The sequence below is a fragment of the Ammospiza caudacuta genome, chromosome 4, assembly GCF_027887145.1.
Source record: "Ammospiza caudacuta isolate bAmmCau1 chromosome 4, bAmmCau1.pri, whole genome shotgun sequence".
Taxonomy (NCBI): Eukaryota; Metazoa; Chordata; class Aves; order Passeriformes; family Passerellidae; genus Ammospiza; species Ammospiza caudacuta.
In genome coordinates this window covers 22,447,776-22,464,765 of record NC_080596.1, presented here as the reverse complement: position 1 = coordinate 22,464,765, position 16,990 = coordinate 22,447,776, and the positions used below count along the sequence as shown (strand labels likewise).

General features: G+C 41.5%; 1 protein-coding gene across 2 annotated transcripts in view; it reads right to left on the bottom strand.

Annotated features, from left to right (window-relative positions):
- EDNRA (endothelin receptor type A) overlaps nt 1-16,011 on the bottom strand; it is a 33,053-nt gene extending 17,042 nt beyond the window's left edge. The window contains exons 1-2 of one of the 2 annotated variants that reach the window (XM_058803093.1): nt 15,874-16,011; nt 12,567-13,065 (exon numbers count right to left, since the gene is read on the bottom strand). In XM_058803093.1, the coding sequence (XP_058659076.1) occupies nt 12,567-12,965 (399 nt within the window). In that variant the 5' untranslated portion in view covers nt 12,966-13,065; nt 15,874-16,011. The remainder of the gene's footprint in view (nt 1-12,566; nt 13,066-15,873) is intronic. The other variant, XM_058803095.1, reaches the window with a different exon arrangement.
- Nucleotides 16,012-16,990: the final 979 nt, after the last annotated feature.

The window sequence follows — 16,990 nt, the reverse complement described above, 5'->3', positions numbered from 1 at the left end:
ATAATCCTGCTGTGGATTTTTTGCACCCCCTCTGTTTTATATTCATTCATCACAATGCTGAGTTACTTGTGATTTTGTCCCCCAAATGATACCTGAAAAATGCTGGAAGCAGCTATGCGCTCCACATTGACTGCATCTCTCTAGGATTATGTGAATGTAATTTGATTATTTGTATTTCAGGACAGATTTTAGCAACTCACAGCTTCCAGCCAGCTGGGTGGAAACTGTGGAAGCACCTTTCGTATGGTATCCCAGTTTAGGATAGTCACATTTGGTGAAAGTCAATCCCATTTTTCTTAAAAAGCTAGGGATTGGATTGCTAGGATTGGTGATTTAACTGCAGTCAGTACCTTCAGTAGCAAAGGTGATAAGTTTATATCTGCAAGCTCTTGATTAGCTCCTCTGATTCTATCTGTATTTAGAGACTGAATGAAATACATTTCAAGTTCCAGCAGAATTTTTTTTCCAGATAGGTTTGCAATAGTGTAACGAATGTTTGCAGAGCATATTCTGCATTTTGTCTAGAACTCTCATATGAGATTTTAGTTTTTATCACAAAAAAAAAAAAAAAAAAAAAAAAAAAAATTGAAAAAAGAAGGGATGACCAGAACCCATAGCAATTCAACCATGTTTTGGTCACATGGAATTTCACCTTCAAACTCTTGGCTGGGTTTGGGTAAAATCAGAGTAGTTCTTAGTCTGGAAAGGCTAAATTATAAATGGCACTGCCATGGAAAAGCAGCTCTAGCAGACTTCTGTCAATCCCCTGTGCCAACCAGAGCCCCAAGACCCATTTATCATTACAGATCACACTTGAAAAGGCAACTGAAAGGCACCTATTCATTTCAGCCCCTGACTGTGGCTGTAGCTACACCAGAAACGAACAAGCACTTTGTAGTGACTGCGAAACTCTGCTACTACAAGGCAAATATTAGCTTCAAAAAGAAAAGGGTTGTACTTGAAAAAGGTTCACTAACTCATTACTCCTCACGGGGAAGCTTTAGCATGCTTCCAGCATGTATGCTTCAACCCCACACCCCAGGAAGCTCTCCTTTTTTGAGATTAAAAGTATTTTATTCCTTTTGTTTCTTACACTTGCCACTAATTGAAGTAATCTCAGTACCAAATCATTAGACATTCTTTTCAAGTGGATTTTAATCAAAATCCCTGGGACCAGAAATAAGGTTTTTTGATTTCAAGATTCACTTTGCAATCATTTCTGGGGGTGTACTCCATTATCACTCTGCATCAGCTATGCATTCATTACTTCCCCTTGGATAAGGTGCCAGTTTTTTTCTTCTGTAGATATTTTAGTCAGCAAATCTGATCCTGTCTTTAGTTTTATTATTTTTTGCATCAAAACAAGTCCATTTCCCTCTGTCCTGCCCTAGCATGGTATGGATATTTCAGAAGGAAATAAGACATTTATTTTGTATTAAAAAAATGAACCCAGGAATTTCATTTAATTAATCCTGGTTTACTTAGGTGCAATACAAGAACTGGAACTTCTGGCTTTGCTCTTTAAGTGCTTTTGCATATTTTAATATCCAAACAAAATGATTATAAAATTCTAGAAAACTACATTTTATCTCAAGGCTCTAGAATAGAAGAAATCAGACTGATTGCTCCTACTTGTGTCCCAGCTCTCTGAGTTGTGGAAGTGGATTGTGCTTTTGCAAACCCACTTACAAAATCTCTGAGGTTTCAAAATAAGACATGTGGCAAAGAAAATGCACTTTTCCCTTGTGCAGTTTGCAGCTGAAGAGTATTTCATACTGTGGTGCAATTCCTGACAAAAGAGTGTGGTCAACATGTATTTTTGCACTGAAATCAGAAATCAATACTGCTCTTGAAAAATTTCAGCAAAGTGACCAGACAGCCACAGCTTCCTTGAGCATCCTCCCTTCTCTGCTGCTTTATATGGCCTCTCTGCCCTGAGCTGCAGCTGAAGACAAACAAGACATCAGCACTGAGAACATTCCTTTGCAGTGATTTTTAAATGTCACTCGTTGATTTTATTCTGCTGCTGCTGCTATTTTCCAACCCCCCTCAGTATGGTAGCTGATGTACAAAACATCAAGTCCCACAGTGCATCCCAAGCAATTTATATATAGTCTGGAAGAGAGAATGTTGTAACCCCAGCACATGAGTGCTGCCCATGTGCAGGCACAGTGTTTATCCCATGCCAGGCTGGTACTGTGTGTTTGCAGGCAGATGATGGCCCTGGAGCTCAGCCCAAAATAAATGGGCTTGGTTGGGTGCTGGATCGGAACCGGCTCTGAGCTGCTCTGCTAAAACTCCTTCAGCTCAACAAGTGCATGTCAAGAGGTCCCCTCTCTCTGCCCTGTGGCATTGAGGATGGCAGAAAAGGCTTCCTATCTGACCTTTCCTGCTCTGATTTCATCCTAGTGCTCTAGAGGCTGCCTCTTCCTATATCCAGCTGGGACCATTGTTGTGCTGACACACAAGATGTTCTTCCCAGAAACTGAACTGTGTTCCTTACAAGCAGTGCTTGCCTCTTATGCTGCTGCCATCTAGGACACTGTCCCAAGTTTCATGGCATTTAAATGTTCCATGATACTGCTGGAACAACTCTGGCACAGCCATGGAAGTCAGCTTCTATTCTGTCTTCAGGAAAAATAGAAATATGCTCTTCATTCCACAATTGAAGTTACACTTGGGCAGTAATGGAGAAAGGGACCAAGCCAGCAGATTTCATCTGTATAGACACAATCCAGTTGTGTAAGTGACAAACATCCTCTAACTGGGGAGCAGCAGTTACAAAAGCAGAGTAGTCTGTGGTGATTTTCTTTCCTTGCCACATAGCCCAGAATAAAAGATAAGGGAAATTCTTTTGGTTTTGTTACATCAGCACATTTGGTGTTGCTGGCTTTTTTTTTCCCATTTATTATTTTTTTTTAAGGCTAGTTTCCTCTAGGCAATAGTGAACTGTCTGGATAAAACTTAAATTGTGTTCTACAATTATATATACCCTTGTCTGATTCAAGGCATGGGCCAGACAAGGTGTCTGGTGTTTTGTGTGGAATCCAGGTGATATCTGGCTCAGGACAGAAGTGTCTACGTTCTGTACCACTGACTTGACTGCATTAAGTGACAAAAGATGATGGTTCTGACTGAAGTGTCTCACCTATCTCTGATCTGTAAGACTGCTTAGTTAGGAATAAGGATGTATTGAGTCCTCAGCAGTGATATTTTGGTTGTGGTGACTGAACAGGACCCTTCTGTCCTCATAAAATGTCATAGGGTCAGAATTCATTGCGTGTTTTCGAGCATTTCCCTTCTTCCTAAAACCCATATATACAGGAGAGAATTGCATTGCTGGACAAGGCTCATCCATTTCTTGCCTCACAAGTCACCTGTGCTCCACCACTTTGCAGGAAAGAGGGAGACTTGTCGGGGGGGGAGAGGAACACAGTCTGTCTCTAAGTATTCCTTCCCACTGCTGAAGTGAAAAACCACAGATTTTGAAAGCACGGTGACTAGAGGAAAACAAAGAACGAGGGTAGCCTTTATAATACAGGACATAAGATCAGTACTGAGTATATGGTGAGGTGATTGTTCAAGCTTCTGCCAGCTTTGGGATAATTTGTTTATTTCCCTATACTTAGATTCGCAGCCCTGGCATGGTAGAGAAAACACACTGTATCTCTTCAATTCTTCTTTGCAGGAAATACATTCCTGATTTTGCTACTACCAAGAACTGTCTTTCTTCCACTTTGGGTGGATAAAAGACTGACTGGTTTTCTTCCTGGAAGGAAGAAAGGTTATGTGGGGCTGCATGAGAACCATGAAAGACATTTTTACTCTGAATTGCCCTGCCAGAGTAAAGGTGAATGTAGCAAAGGGTCTCATGCCATTCACTGAACCCCTACAGTGTTTTCCTCCTGCTTAGGCAGCTATGGAAGGGAATGAATAGTTTTAACACAAGGGAAAATAGATTATACTTCAACACATCCTGAAAAGTAAGGAAACAAATGCCCTGGTTTTGCAGCTGAACATTCTTTCTCAACTAACTGAAAGAAAAAGAAATCCTAAGGTTTAGGTTCTTGTAAAAATGCTTATATTTATTACAAAAATGTACTTAGCAGTAAAGCATTCCTAACAACCCTAGGCATCTCCCCTGTGGTATTTTTGCTGTTTACAAAGCAATATTACTTTCCATGGTGTTGGCTATCTTCCCATCCTGTTAGGTAAACTGTTTCTCAAGCTGAGCTGCTCTTCTTCAGGGAAATGAGCTGCAAGGTGTGCTTATGTGCATGGTGATTTGTTGAAAGGAATTTTTTCAGTCCCTGGGAATAATATTTCTTTTGTTATTCTTCCAGATGTGTTTTCTTTTGTGTGTTGCTAAAAAGAGTGACAGGATTTCCAAGAAGTTACTGCAGAACCCATAAGCCCTGAATATGCACAATCAAAACAATTCCTTGTTATCAGTAGAGTTCAGCTGGTTGAGAAATAAAGACAGAAACCACACTAAAATATTCTCTTAAACTTAGTCTCTGAGCACTGTACACTATTTCAAATCCACAGACCAGCAAGGCAGGCATGAGATGGGGATTTGAAGATGAGGGAGGATCTGTGCATTGATGGGAGCATATGTCCCACTCCCCAAAGAACAGCCATGAGTTAAAGACAGAGTGGATCTTGAGCTAAGACCTAGCATATAAAATCTCTTCCTTGACTGCTACCCTGGCATGCACATTAAACACACTCTGCTGGAAAGCTGCAGTTTGTAAATAGAACAGATTCCTGATGGATTTCTGTTCCCTGCTCCATTTTGGGAAATTTCTGCCTTCAGGACTCAGTGATCAATTCTTGTGCTACCTCTGGGTTTCTGCTGTGTTTGGTCACTACATGGAGATGTACCCCTGAATGATAGGTCCTGTGTGGAGCAGGTTCTATGGATTTCTGCATCACACTGGGCTACCTATTCATTGCTTCTTGGAATCCCTGGTAAGAATTTATTGAAAACCAGAATATAGCTGTTCAGGGGCCTCAGAATTTCCTGCTTGTGTTGATACTTCATTGAGAAATACACACTACACATATGAAAACTTCTGCCTTTAAAGAAGGGTATCTTTCCTAAGTGCCCTTACCGTTTTTTGTGCCGTTGGCTTGGCTTTATACTCCTTTGGTACAAAAGATGCTGCTTGTTCTATCAGCTACAAGATCAGTGCCAATGTGGTTAATTAGCATCCTCATGTAGGTATAATTATTAATTCTGTTGATGAAGGTATTCAGATATGCCAAATAATTTTTGATTCAGAAGGGATTGCTCTGACACTTACACACGTGCTCTGATGCTAAAAATGTCCATGACTAGAAATGCTTTAGGTGAGTCTTCCTTTTCTGAAGACAAAATGGATGAACATATTTGCTTGCTGTCAGGTACCTTCTATATTTAGATTTTTAATGTTCTGGGTGAACTACTCAGATTTAGATAATGTTGCAACTAAAGTAAGCATGGATACCAATTACCAAACTAAAAATCCCCCAGTTTTATTCAAAAAAACATCTCCTTGAGCTGTCTGAGCAGTGAATGCTTGATTTTTTCCTGGGTATATATCTTCCACTTTATAACAGTAAAATGGTTAAGAAAATTTTATTAAATAAACAGGTATAAAGCTGCCTAATTTGCTTCATCTACTTTGTAAACTAATGGTTGAAACAGTTAAGCATATTCTGATCTAAGGCAATGCAGTTTATGTCAGCCCTATGTAGGCCAGTTTCAAAGAAATAGAACTCATTTTTATGTTTTTCTCTAAGGTGCATGAAACTGGAAGCAGAGACAGCTCAGACTTCCCAATAACAGTTAAAACTTTGCCATACTAAAGGTGAGAGCCTTGGTGCAGAGTGTTTCAAGCTCCATGAGCTCAGGCAAGAACAGTGGACAGCAGTGTCTGTGGTGAGTACCTGCTGTTGTTCCTGTTGCTCCGCTGTACTTCAGCCATGGGAGCAGCAGCAGGAACAGCCATAAGGGTTTGCCTGAGCTCAGAGCAGCCAAGGCAACAGTGGTGCTGTGGCCATTCTGCTGCTGCCTTTGTACTGCCAATGGAAAGCCTTTATGGAAAGCAGCCCTCTAAGGAAGTTTTTTTGCATTGCATCTGAATTTATTTGCTAAAAATATACATGGCAGTGATGAGTAATGCAGGTGATCAGCAACTTTCAGTTATGTGCCAATGCCACCTGATACAAGAAAAGGAACCCATCTCATCGTCAATGCCTTAACCCTACCTCTACAGCTGTGTAAAATAGAAAACTTTTATTTTCTGCTCGTCTTTTTCCTGCGGAGAAATAATTCTTACTGATACGGGGCTTTAGGCTTTGACACCTTGAAAGTCTGAGATGGTATGTTTTGGGCAAAGAGGAGAGTATTTGGCTCCTGGTGGTATAAAAATGTGATTGAAAATTAAATTGTCTTAGTTTGGTCTATTAAGGTTGGATTTATAACTGTCACCCTTCCTGTAAAACTCAGTTTATTAAGATTTTCACTACTGATCTGATACTTCAAGTGGATATATTGTGGTAATTAAGTGCAATGGGGCTTTAATACATCCAGAATGTCTTCAAAGGACAGTAAATATTACTCACATTGCAATCCACTTAACAATAAGGGGAATCCACTATATAATTACAGTAATTGGAGAAAGTAAGGAGTGAGTTTTTGAGCCTACTGTACCACAAAGAAAGGTTAAAAACATCAAACACCTGTGACCACATCTTTAGTTGGCATAAATTACATAATTACTTTTTTCCCAGCATCATATCTTTGTTAATTGTGTAAATGCAAAACAGAATAAAGGACTCAATTCTCCTGGGATCTTACATTGCCAATTATTAAAATTTCATAGCTGCTTCTTTTTAAGGGTTTGAAAAATGGATTTGAGTACCAGTAGCATTATCTACGTCTCTTTTGAAACTAGTATCAAAATAGTTAAGGTTCAGGAAGGTGATTATAACTATTTCTGATATTCAATTATAATTACAGGTATTATACATTTTGTTCTATGCAATGTGGTCATCTTAACACTCTATTATTTGTTATTTTAATATGCAGCTGAATGCTTATTTACTCTGAATTCAGACCTGTTTTGTTCTAAAAATGAAGATCTGACCTGAAAGTTATGAAATGTTTGAAACCACTTATATGTAGGATACAAATATATGGCTCAACATGAGGCTGACTCTGAAACGAAAAGAATCTTTTTAAATGAAGTTCAGAAGTTCAGGTATAAATTACTTTCAAAAAAAAATAAAAACACTTGAATTTTTTCCCTAAAAGCCTATCACTTCAATTATCCAATCATGATATTTGCAGGGGCCACCTTTCACAGCGTCGCTCAACAAGAGGAGATCAAAGGTGACACAGATTTTAGGATCCCTAGTGGTGCAAGCAGGAATGGCATTTAACAAACTTTAAACCCAACTCCTAATGTAAGCATCCACATTACTGAATGGTGCGTATGAAAAATGGACAACAACAACAACTACAACAACAACAACTACAACAACAATAATAATAATAACAATAACAACAATAATAGTAATTTAATTTCTTATCAGATGTACCAGAGCCATCTTATAAAGCCATAAATGCTTCCCTGTGTCACAATTCTTGCAGCAAACCTCAGACAAGGTGGTTGTATGTGGTAATTTATAAGTAATTTATTCTGAAATTCAAATAACTGAAAAATAATTAAAAGGTAGAATTAAGCTTTAAAGTTTATTTGAATTCTTCCTTATTACATGTGGAAATTGACAGACATTGGTGTCAAGTGGTTGCAGTTTTGTTCATAGCCTTTATTTATCCAATACTTCTCTGCAGCACAAAAATAATTTCTCATGTAGGCTAATGAAATTTCATTCATCAAATCAGAACCATAGTTCAGCTTATTATATAAGATAGACCAGGACAAATGCACCTATGGAATTCTGGGGAAGTGACAGAAAAATAATAGAAAAAAATATATTGCAAAATAATAAAGAGAATATTTTAAAAAGTTTGTTGCTTTCAACTAAAATTCCAAAGAAGTTTTCAGAAGACCATCAAAAGGCAATTTTGAAAGGCATAATTAATTCCAGATTTCCATTCCTCTTTGCAAAAAAGAAGCAGAGCTCTTGAAAGGTTAGAAAAAATTGTGAAATAAAAATTCTTGTTCTTTCTCAAACTTAGCTCTGAAAAGAACTCATGCCATTTTTCCTTCAAATGTACTATCAGATATACCATGAGAATTGAGAACTCTGCCTTAGCAATTATCCATAAAGACGTAAGGGTAATTTACCAGGGAGGAAACTGTAATACATCATGGGAGGTGCACTCATAGAATCAGTGAATGGTTTGGGTTGGAAGGGACCTTGAAGATCATCCAGTTCCAACCCCTCAGCCCTGGGACACGGATGGACAAGGACACCTCCCACTAGCCCATCAGAGCCCCATCCAGCCTGGCCTTGTGTAGGCTCTGAGTCCAGCTAAGAGCCCCAGTCCGATGTCCCATAAGGCATTCACCCGGCTGTGGAAGACAGGAGAATCTCAAATCAGGCAGAAGCTAATCTTTCTCATCAACTTGTTAATCCAAAATACTTTACAGAAAGCTTATCAACAAATTGACAATTTAACTTCCCAGGTGGCGTATTGAAAAGTGTAAACTAGAATTTCCATTAAATCACATCCATAATTATTTACAGTCACCCTAGTTCAAATTAATGTTATATTAAACCCAGTTAAAGTTAAAAGACTTATCTGTAATATATACAACTGGAAGATCAGGACCAGGTGCTGCATTTCACCATAGATAATATCACAGAATCACAGAATCATGGAATCACTGGGCTGGAAGAGACCTTCAAGATCATAGAGTCCAACCCGTGCCCAAACACCTCAACTAAACCATGGCACCGAGTGCCACATCCAGTCTTTTTTTAAACACATCCAGGGATGGTGACTCCACCACCTCCCCGGGCAGACAATTCCAGTACTTTATCACTCTTTCCATAAAAACCTTTTTCCTGATATCCAACCTGTATTTCCCTTGGTGCAGCTTGAGACTGCGTCCTCTCATTCTGTCAGTTGCTGCCTGGAGAGACTGATCCCCACCTGAGCACAGCCACCTTTCAGAAGTTGTAGAGAGTGATAAGGTCACCTTTGAGTCTCCTTTTCTCCAGGCTAAACACCCTCAGCTCCCTCAGTCGTTCCTCACAGAGTTTATGCTCCAAGCCCCTCTGAAGCCTCATTGCCTCCTCTGGACACACTCAAGCGAGTCGGCGCCCTTCCCAAACTGAGGGCCCAGAACTGGAACACAGCACTCAAGGTGTGGCCTCACCAGTGCCAAGTGCAGAAGAAGAATGACCTCCCTGCTCCTGCTGGCCACACTGTTCCTGACACAGGCCAGGATGCCCTTGGCCCTCAGAGCTGGCTCACGTTCAGTCTGTTGTGGACCAGTATCCCCAGGTCCCTTTCTGCCTGGGCCTGGTCCAGCCACACTGTCCAGCCTATAATGGTGCAGGGGGTTATTGTGGCCAAAATGCAGGACTCGGCACTTGGACATATTAAACTTCATCTTACTGGACTCTGCTCATCCATCCAACAATTCCAGGCCTGTCTGCAGAGCCCTTCTGCCTTCCAACAGATCAATACATGCTCCCAACTTAGCGTCATCTGCAAATTTACTAATGAAGGACTCAATACCTTCATCCATGTCATCAATAAAGATATTGAATAGAGCTGCCCCAGCACAGACCCCTGAGGGACACCACTGGTGACAGGCCCCAGCTGGATGCAGCACTGTTCACCATCACTCTCTGGGCCCGGCCATGCAGCCAGTTCTGAACCCAGCACAGAGAGCTCCTGCCCAAGCCGTGGGCTGCAGCTTTTCCAGGAGCGTGCTGTGGGAGGCAGTGTCAAAGGCCTTGCTGAAGTCCAGGTGCACAACATCCACAGCCTTTCCTGCATCCACCAGGCGGGTCACCTAGTCATAAAAGGAGACCAGGTTGGTCAAATACAACCTACCCCTCCTAAACCCATGCTGGCTGGGTCTGATACCCTGGCCATCCTGTAAGTGCTGTGTGATGACATTCAGTATAAACTGTTTCATCACCTTACTGGGTACTGAGGTCAGGCTGACTGGTCTATAATTACCAGGATCCTCCTTCCCACCCTTTCTGTAAATGGGTGTCACATTGGCCAGCTTCCAGTTCTTTGGACCCTCACCAGTGAGCCAGGACTGCTGGTAAATGATGGAGAGCAGCCTCACAAGCTCATCTGCCGGTTTCCTCATCATCCTGGGGTGGATCCCATATGGCCCCATGGATTTATGAACATCCAAGCTGCTCAGCAGTTTTCTGACTGCCTCCTCTTGGACAACAAGGGGACCATTCTGTTCCCTGACACCATCTACCCGCCCAGGAGGACAGCTGTCCTGAGGACAAGACATCTTCCCACTAAAGACCAAGGCAAAGAAAGCATTAAGCACTTTCACCTTCTCCTCATCTGCAGTTACTGAGTTTCCTCCTGCATCCAGTGGAGAACAAAGGTTGATCTTACCCTTCCTTTTGCTGTTATATTTATAAAGACATTTTTTATTATCCTTTACAAAAGTTGCCAAATTAAGTTTGAACTGAGCTTTAACCTCCCTTAATTTTTTCCTACATGCCCTAGCAAACCCCTTTAATACTTCCTGAGAGATCTGACCCTCCTTCCAAAGCTGATACATCCTCTTTCTATTTCTACGTTCCTTCAAAACCACATTGCCCATCCAGACTGGAAGTTTGCCTTGTCAACTGATCTTTCAGCACACAGGGACAGTCTGTTCCTGTGCCCTCAAGATCTCTGTTTTGAAGCACACCCAGCTTTCCTGGACTCCTTTGTCTTTAAGGGCTGCTTCCCATGGAACTCTGATTAAGTCCCCTAAACAGGCCAAAGTCCGCCCACTGGAAGTCCAATGTAAAAGTCTTATTGATGTTCCTCCTGATTTCACCAAATATCAAGAACTCTATAATTTCATGATCACTGTGCCCCAAGTGGCCTCCAACCACCTCATCTCCCACCAGCCCGTCTCTATTTGCAAACAGCAGGTGTAGCACAGTCCCTCCCCTGCTGGGCTCACCCACCAGCTGTGACCAAAGTTGTCCTCCACACACTCTAAGAATTTCCTGGGCTGCCTCTTTTCTGCTGTGTTAAGTTCCCAGCAGATGTCTGGCAGTTCAAGTCACCTGCATGAACAAGGGCTGGTGATCCTGAAACATTATCTGGCTGCTTATTAGCATACATTATCCACCTTTTCCTCCTGGTTGGGTGGACAATAATAGACCCCCCAGTGCCTCTTTACAAATGCAATGTATGCACACAGAGAGAATTTTTTTTCCATTAATTAATTCAAACTTTATGATCTTGTCCTATGAATACCTGTGTTATAATGCAGTTATGATGTCAGTGTTACCAAGATGCAAAATGCATGTTTTAAAATCATTGTTTCCTTAATTTTAAAATCTAGTTTGAAACCACAGGGCACCAGTTTTTATAAAACCATGCATTAAAATGTTTCATTTAAAACACATGTAGATAAAAGTCATTAGAATCCTTAGGGCTGAAATTGTGAACAACATTTTTTCTTAATTATATGACATATATATTATATGACTTAGTGTTTTATTTACAAACAGAAACACTTAATGTTTCTACTGAAAAAAGAAAAAACAAGTCAGATATCCTGTTGGCTATGCACCTGTGTACAATCCACAAAGAGACAGGTACACGCTTACAAAATTCTTTGATGATTTTCTAAGATGATTCTAAGTTAATATCAAAGAAACATATTTAAAAAGGGCTCAGTTCTGTTCATTCAAGCATGTTGTGGCTTGAATTATATTAGTAAACATGAATTGCATCAGAAAAAGCACTGCTTTATGGCTTTGTTTAATTAAATTAGAAAATCAAAACGTTGGGACAAGATAACTTTATACTGGATAAAAGAATTTCTGAGGAGCCTTTTTACACTTTGACAAATCCAGACGAAATTTAATATTTCAGAAATGGTCTGTGATATAATTGGAATAATTTTGAGACTCTGCTATTAATGAATATTAAATGAAAACCTTAAGGCTCAACTTAACTGACGTAGTATCTTCCTTCAAAGTCATAATAAGAAGACTGTATTGCAGGGAGTATTTTCTGTAAAAATATAAAGTAAGGATTGGATAATATAAAAATAGCAGCTAGTTCATCAAGGAGGAGAACAGCTTATAAAAAGCCTTCCCTCATAAATTCTTTTGCTAGCTGCAGCAGCTATGAGAAATGAAGAGCTCCTCTGAAATGCCCAAAGCCACGCTTTGGTTAGGAGCTAAGAGCTGCATTATCTTTAATGGGAGATACACTTTTTATTAATGGAGGTGAGACCTGAGAGCAAGGGGTTTGTTGCAGAACAAAAAGGAGTTGTATTGTTTCCTTAATTGCACTATTCACTGACAAAAGAGCACTAAATAGAGGAGGAAGCCCAGAGAACAGCCAGGGAACTGGTAAGGAGCTGCGGCTGGAATGGGTGGTGGTGTCCTACCTTGTACACGATGATGGGGATATCAATGACGATGTAGATAAGGTCTCCCAGTGCCAGGCTGGCTATCAGGGCGTTCGGGCCGTTCCTCATACACTTGTTCTGGTAAATGATCCTCAGCAGAGTGGCATTCCCAACCATCCCAATGATGAAAATAGCACAGGACACCACGGTGTTAATGTATTTGAAAGTTTCAGCAATCTTAGTCTGCTGGGAGCATTTGACAGTCTGGTTGGACACGGGCGGCTGCATGGTGGTGAGGAGAATGGATTCCATCCCTGAGAAGGTGGAAAGGGGGTTTCCCGAGTCGCTCCGGTTGGAAACGTCTCTGTCAGAGCTGTCACTGAGGACAAATCCCGGCACCAGCAGCAGCAAGGAAACTCTTAAACACAAGGCTTCCATCCTGAAGTCCCCAGTGAGCAAATTCAATGAAACAAGATCTTCGCTTTTTTCTTCAGTATTTCAGTGAGATATTTCTCATTTTTTCACCTGTGGAGAGAAACTGTAAGCAAGAAAAGAAAAGAAAAGGAAAAAAAACATATAATCAGTACAACAGGTAGTCTAACTAACACGTCCTGTTTCTCATTTAGAGAAGGTATCTCAATGTTCAGCCTCTGCAGCACACATGTATAAACACCTGTTTGTACTCACTGTGCTGCTCTGAAATCTAGATTACCCCCATTACCTGTCTGACAAGAGGCAAACACAAAAAATTCCTTAAGTGCTAGCTTATGCAAATAAGGTCCCACAAAACCCTGCTGAGACAGAATTTGTATAGGGATGGAGAAAATAAGGTTGATGAAATTCTAAAATATAGTCTTGCAGTCAACCTGTCTTGGAGGCTGTTGAATGGTATTTCAGCTAAAAGAAGAACTTACTCATTTTCCTTTGGAAACGAAAGGTAAAAGCACTACATTAAAAATTAAAGGTAGTAAATTAATCAATTTCTGAGTATTTTTGAGGTACTGCAACAATTAGACTTTATATTATTTTTGTCTGATTTATTACCTGGATTTCAAATGAAAACTGATAAGACATGTATCTCAAATCAAAATCTGAACCAGATCCAAAATCTCAAAATATTAGGAGGAAGATTTTATAGTCCTAGGATAGGCCTCTGGCAGGAAAATGCCTTCAAACTCTGTTATCTTGTTCTGAATGTAATTGCAACTCATGCTCGGTACTTAGCCACAGTGAAGTTAATAATAAAAAATTAAGCTCTTTAAGGACAAAAAAATACTTGGTTTAGTATTCTAAGCAACAACTCATGTCATTTCCAGGTAGGGAAGAAAGCATCATAGAATCCTGCCCTAGTAAGTGTGACTGTGACTGCCTGTGTGTAAGCACTGCCACAGGGTTTGTAGATACCAAACCTCCCCTGAAACCAGGGATGCCATTTAAGTCCATTTGCCTGAAACCTTGGTTTAATGTAAGATTAAGATTTTTTTACATGGTTAATATCTGCAAAACAAGACAAAGTGCTGCAGTGTTGACAAAAGAAGACTAGCAAATAAAGTATTTATAACTCTGATTTCCAGGGACTCGCCTGAAGTATTTGGGAGGATCCTTTTAAATAAATGAATCTAATTTCATTCCCTGTGGGGCTGTTAAGTCAGAGTTTATAGCAAGACATTTACCAGAGAAGGAGGGAGAAAATTTACTGATAGTACTTGTGGAGGAGGCAGAGTATAAATATTTACTAGTATTGCAGGCTCCTGTTGTATGTGGTCTGTGGAAGTGTGTGTGTATCTCTGTGGAGCAGCAGATGCGATGCTAACCCGAGTATTCCCGTCTGGCATGCAGAGTGCTGTCCCTCACAGACCAGGGATCCACCTTTCCATCCTTGTCCTACTGTATTTGAGATCAGCAACTGGCCAACTGTGAACTCCCAGGGACTTAATTTCAAAGTTTAACATACTAAATAGTAAATCCTTCTTCATTTAATTTAATTCAGTGCTGGTTATGACAGTATCTCAGGGCACTTAGCCGCAGCATGGTGCAAGTGTTTTCACTTTAGGTTTCTAAATCTTACTAGAAAAAAGAGATGTTTGACTGTAACTCTTTTCAGGCAAGGATTAATACTTGTATTATTTTCTATGATTACAGTTCCTCAATTTACATATGGGAAACATGTACCACTATTAATGGTTTTCCCAAGTAAATGTGATAAAGCTATGAACAGAACCCACAGCCCTATGTTTTAGTAGTTACATTAGTTTCTTCCTTAATTTATGACCCTTTTGGTGAAAATCTGATGTTTGTATCATATAAACATGGTGGCAGCATGGCAGTCATGCCGCCAGCATGCAAGGCTGGGAACAAAATTGCCAATTACCATCTCTTCCCTCTCCCGGAAGAAACTTTTTCCTAAGAAGCAAAACGAGAAAGTTTTTAATAGGCTAACTACTAAGGGTACTTTTTTATAGCTTCCTGACAGCTCTTCATTCCTCTGTGCATATTTTTAAAGTGTTTATCTTGTCGCAGAATATAACATGCAGCCGGCCTGGTATGAGTACCACACTGGCATCCCTGATAACTTTCTGTGATAAGGTAATGTAGGATTGTCCTTCACACAGGCAGCCTGGGTACCTGGAGGGTGTGCGGGTGCTCTGTAATGCGGGAGCCTCCCGCCTGTGTTGTGCTAATGGATGTGGGGAACTGAATTCCTGACTTGCCTGGAGTATCAAGCCACAAAAATTCCCATGCCGAGGTTCGCAAGAAGAGACCGTACTAGTGGAAATGAAATTGTTCCAAAGACCAACTAAAACGTTAGCAGTGCTTAGTGAGTGTAAGGCAGCTGAGATGTGAACAGGAGCAAATGAAGCGGAGCAGGGCAGGAGGGCACTGGAGGGAACAACGCCGGCAAGGGGGATTCTCCGGGCTGTTCCCAGCGAGCGCTGCCGGGGAAGCCGCCCGCGGCTCCTTCTCCAAGGCGAGAGGAAACACGCTCCTTGCTCCACAGCGAAGGATCGATTCCAGCATGCACTGGCAAACCAGTGCTGCCTGCCCCGCAGCCTGTATGGAGAGCCTCCGGCGAGATCCATATATTGTTAAACTTTATGGAATAACAGTTCCCCCAAGCTGCCTTGTGCCGTCTCTCGTTCTCTCTCCCTTCCCGTCTCTCACACGCTCACACCCGCACACAGAGGTGCACCCGAATCCCTGTGCGGGGCGTTCCCAGCGGTGCGGAGGTGCCCGGGGCTCGGGCCGGGCTGTTCCCGGCTGTTCCCGGTGCGGGATGGGTTCGGGGCTCCCGCAGCATCCCGCGCACTTCCTTCCCCCACCGCGCCTCCCTCCCCGCCCGGCTCACCCTCATGCTGCCGCCGCCGCCGCCTCGGAGAATTCCTGCCGAGTGGCTTTTCCTGGGATAGTCTTACCAGATCCTCCTGCCTGCGTCTGACTGGGTGGAATTGAGAATCCCCACCTCCGCTACAGCAGTGAACGAAAGAGACTGACGGGAGAAGTCGGAGCGTCCCCTCTTCACTGCCCCCTCCCCCAATTAAAACAAACCTCGAGCCCGAACTGAGCCCCTGCCAATGTTAAACACAAAGGCTGCCTCCCGGGCACGGGGGAACACGGAGCTCCTTAACTCTTTCCTCGCTGAAACTGAGCACAGCTCCTTCGCTGGACTCATGTGAAGCACAGCCCCGAACCCACTGCTGTAGCTGCCTGCTAATGGCACGCAGGGTTCTCAGCAAGGGTCTCTACCTGATCCCACCAGACGGCAGAAGATCCATAAGCAAAAATTGATCCATGAGCAAAATCAGATTTCCGTGGGAAATCTGATGAAATAAACCTCTTCTGCTTTGCGTTTGCCCCGGGGCTGGTGGGGATCAGTCTCTGAAACAATCGGTAAAATTGTGTGTGAGAGTTTCAAGAATGCTGGATCCGTAAACAGAAACTGCTCCTGAGTGAAAATTTCTTTGATCCATCCAGGACACATCTTGCCCATACATTTTAGTCCCATTTACAAGGATAATAAGAGTGAGGCATTTTCTGTCATGTCTATGTTTCCTATTATTGTTCTTCTGTCAAGACAAAGGTGCAAAAAAATCTGTGCAGAAAAAGTGGAAAGTTCACTTACACCTAATGATATTTTCTCACAATGAAAAAAAACCTGTGTACCAGAGGGAGCAGCTTGTGCAGGAAAGAGTTTCAAAATCCCTTCATTCATGCCCGCAAGTTTATGAAATTTTGAGTCCTTTGTTGAATTATTTCAGATTCCTCATTTCCTGGCAAGTTTTCAGCTGGTTGTGCCACAGAAATTATTTTCTAAACATATATGCCCTTCTTCTGAATAAAAAAGGCAACCTTCCTAAATAAGATGTAAAAATATGTTGTCCAAAAACTGCAAAAGCAGACTGAAAAGAACAATAGAAAATGTGATGCTAGTGGCCTGAAGAATTAAAATATCTGGCACTAAATCA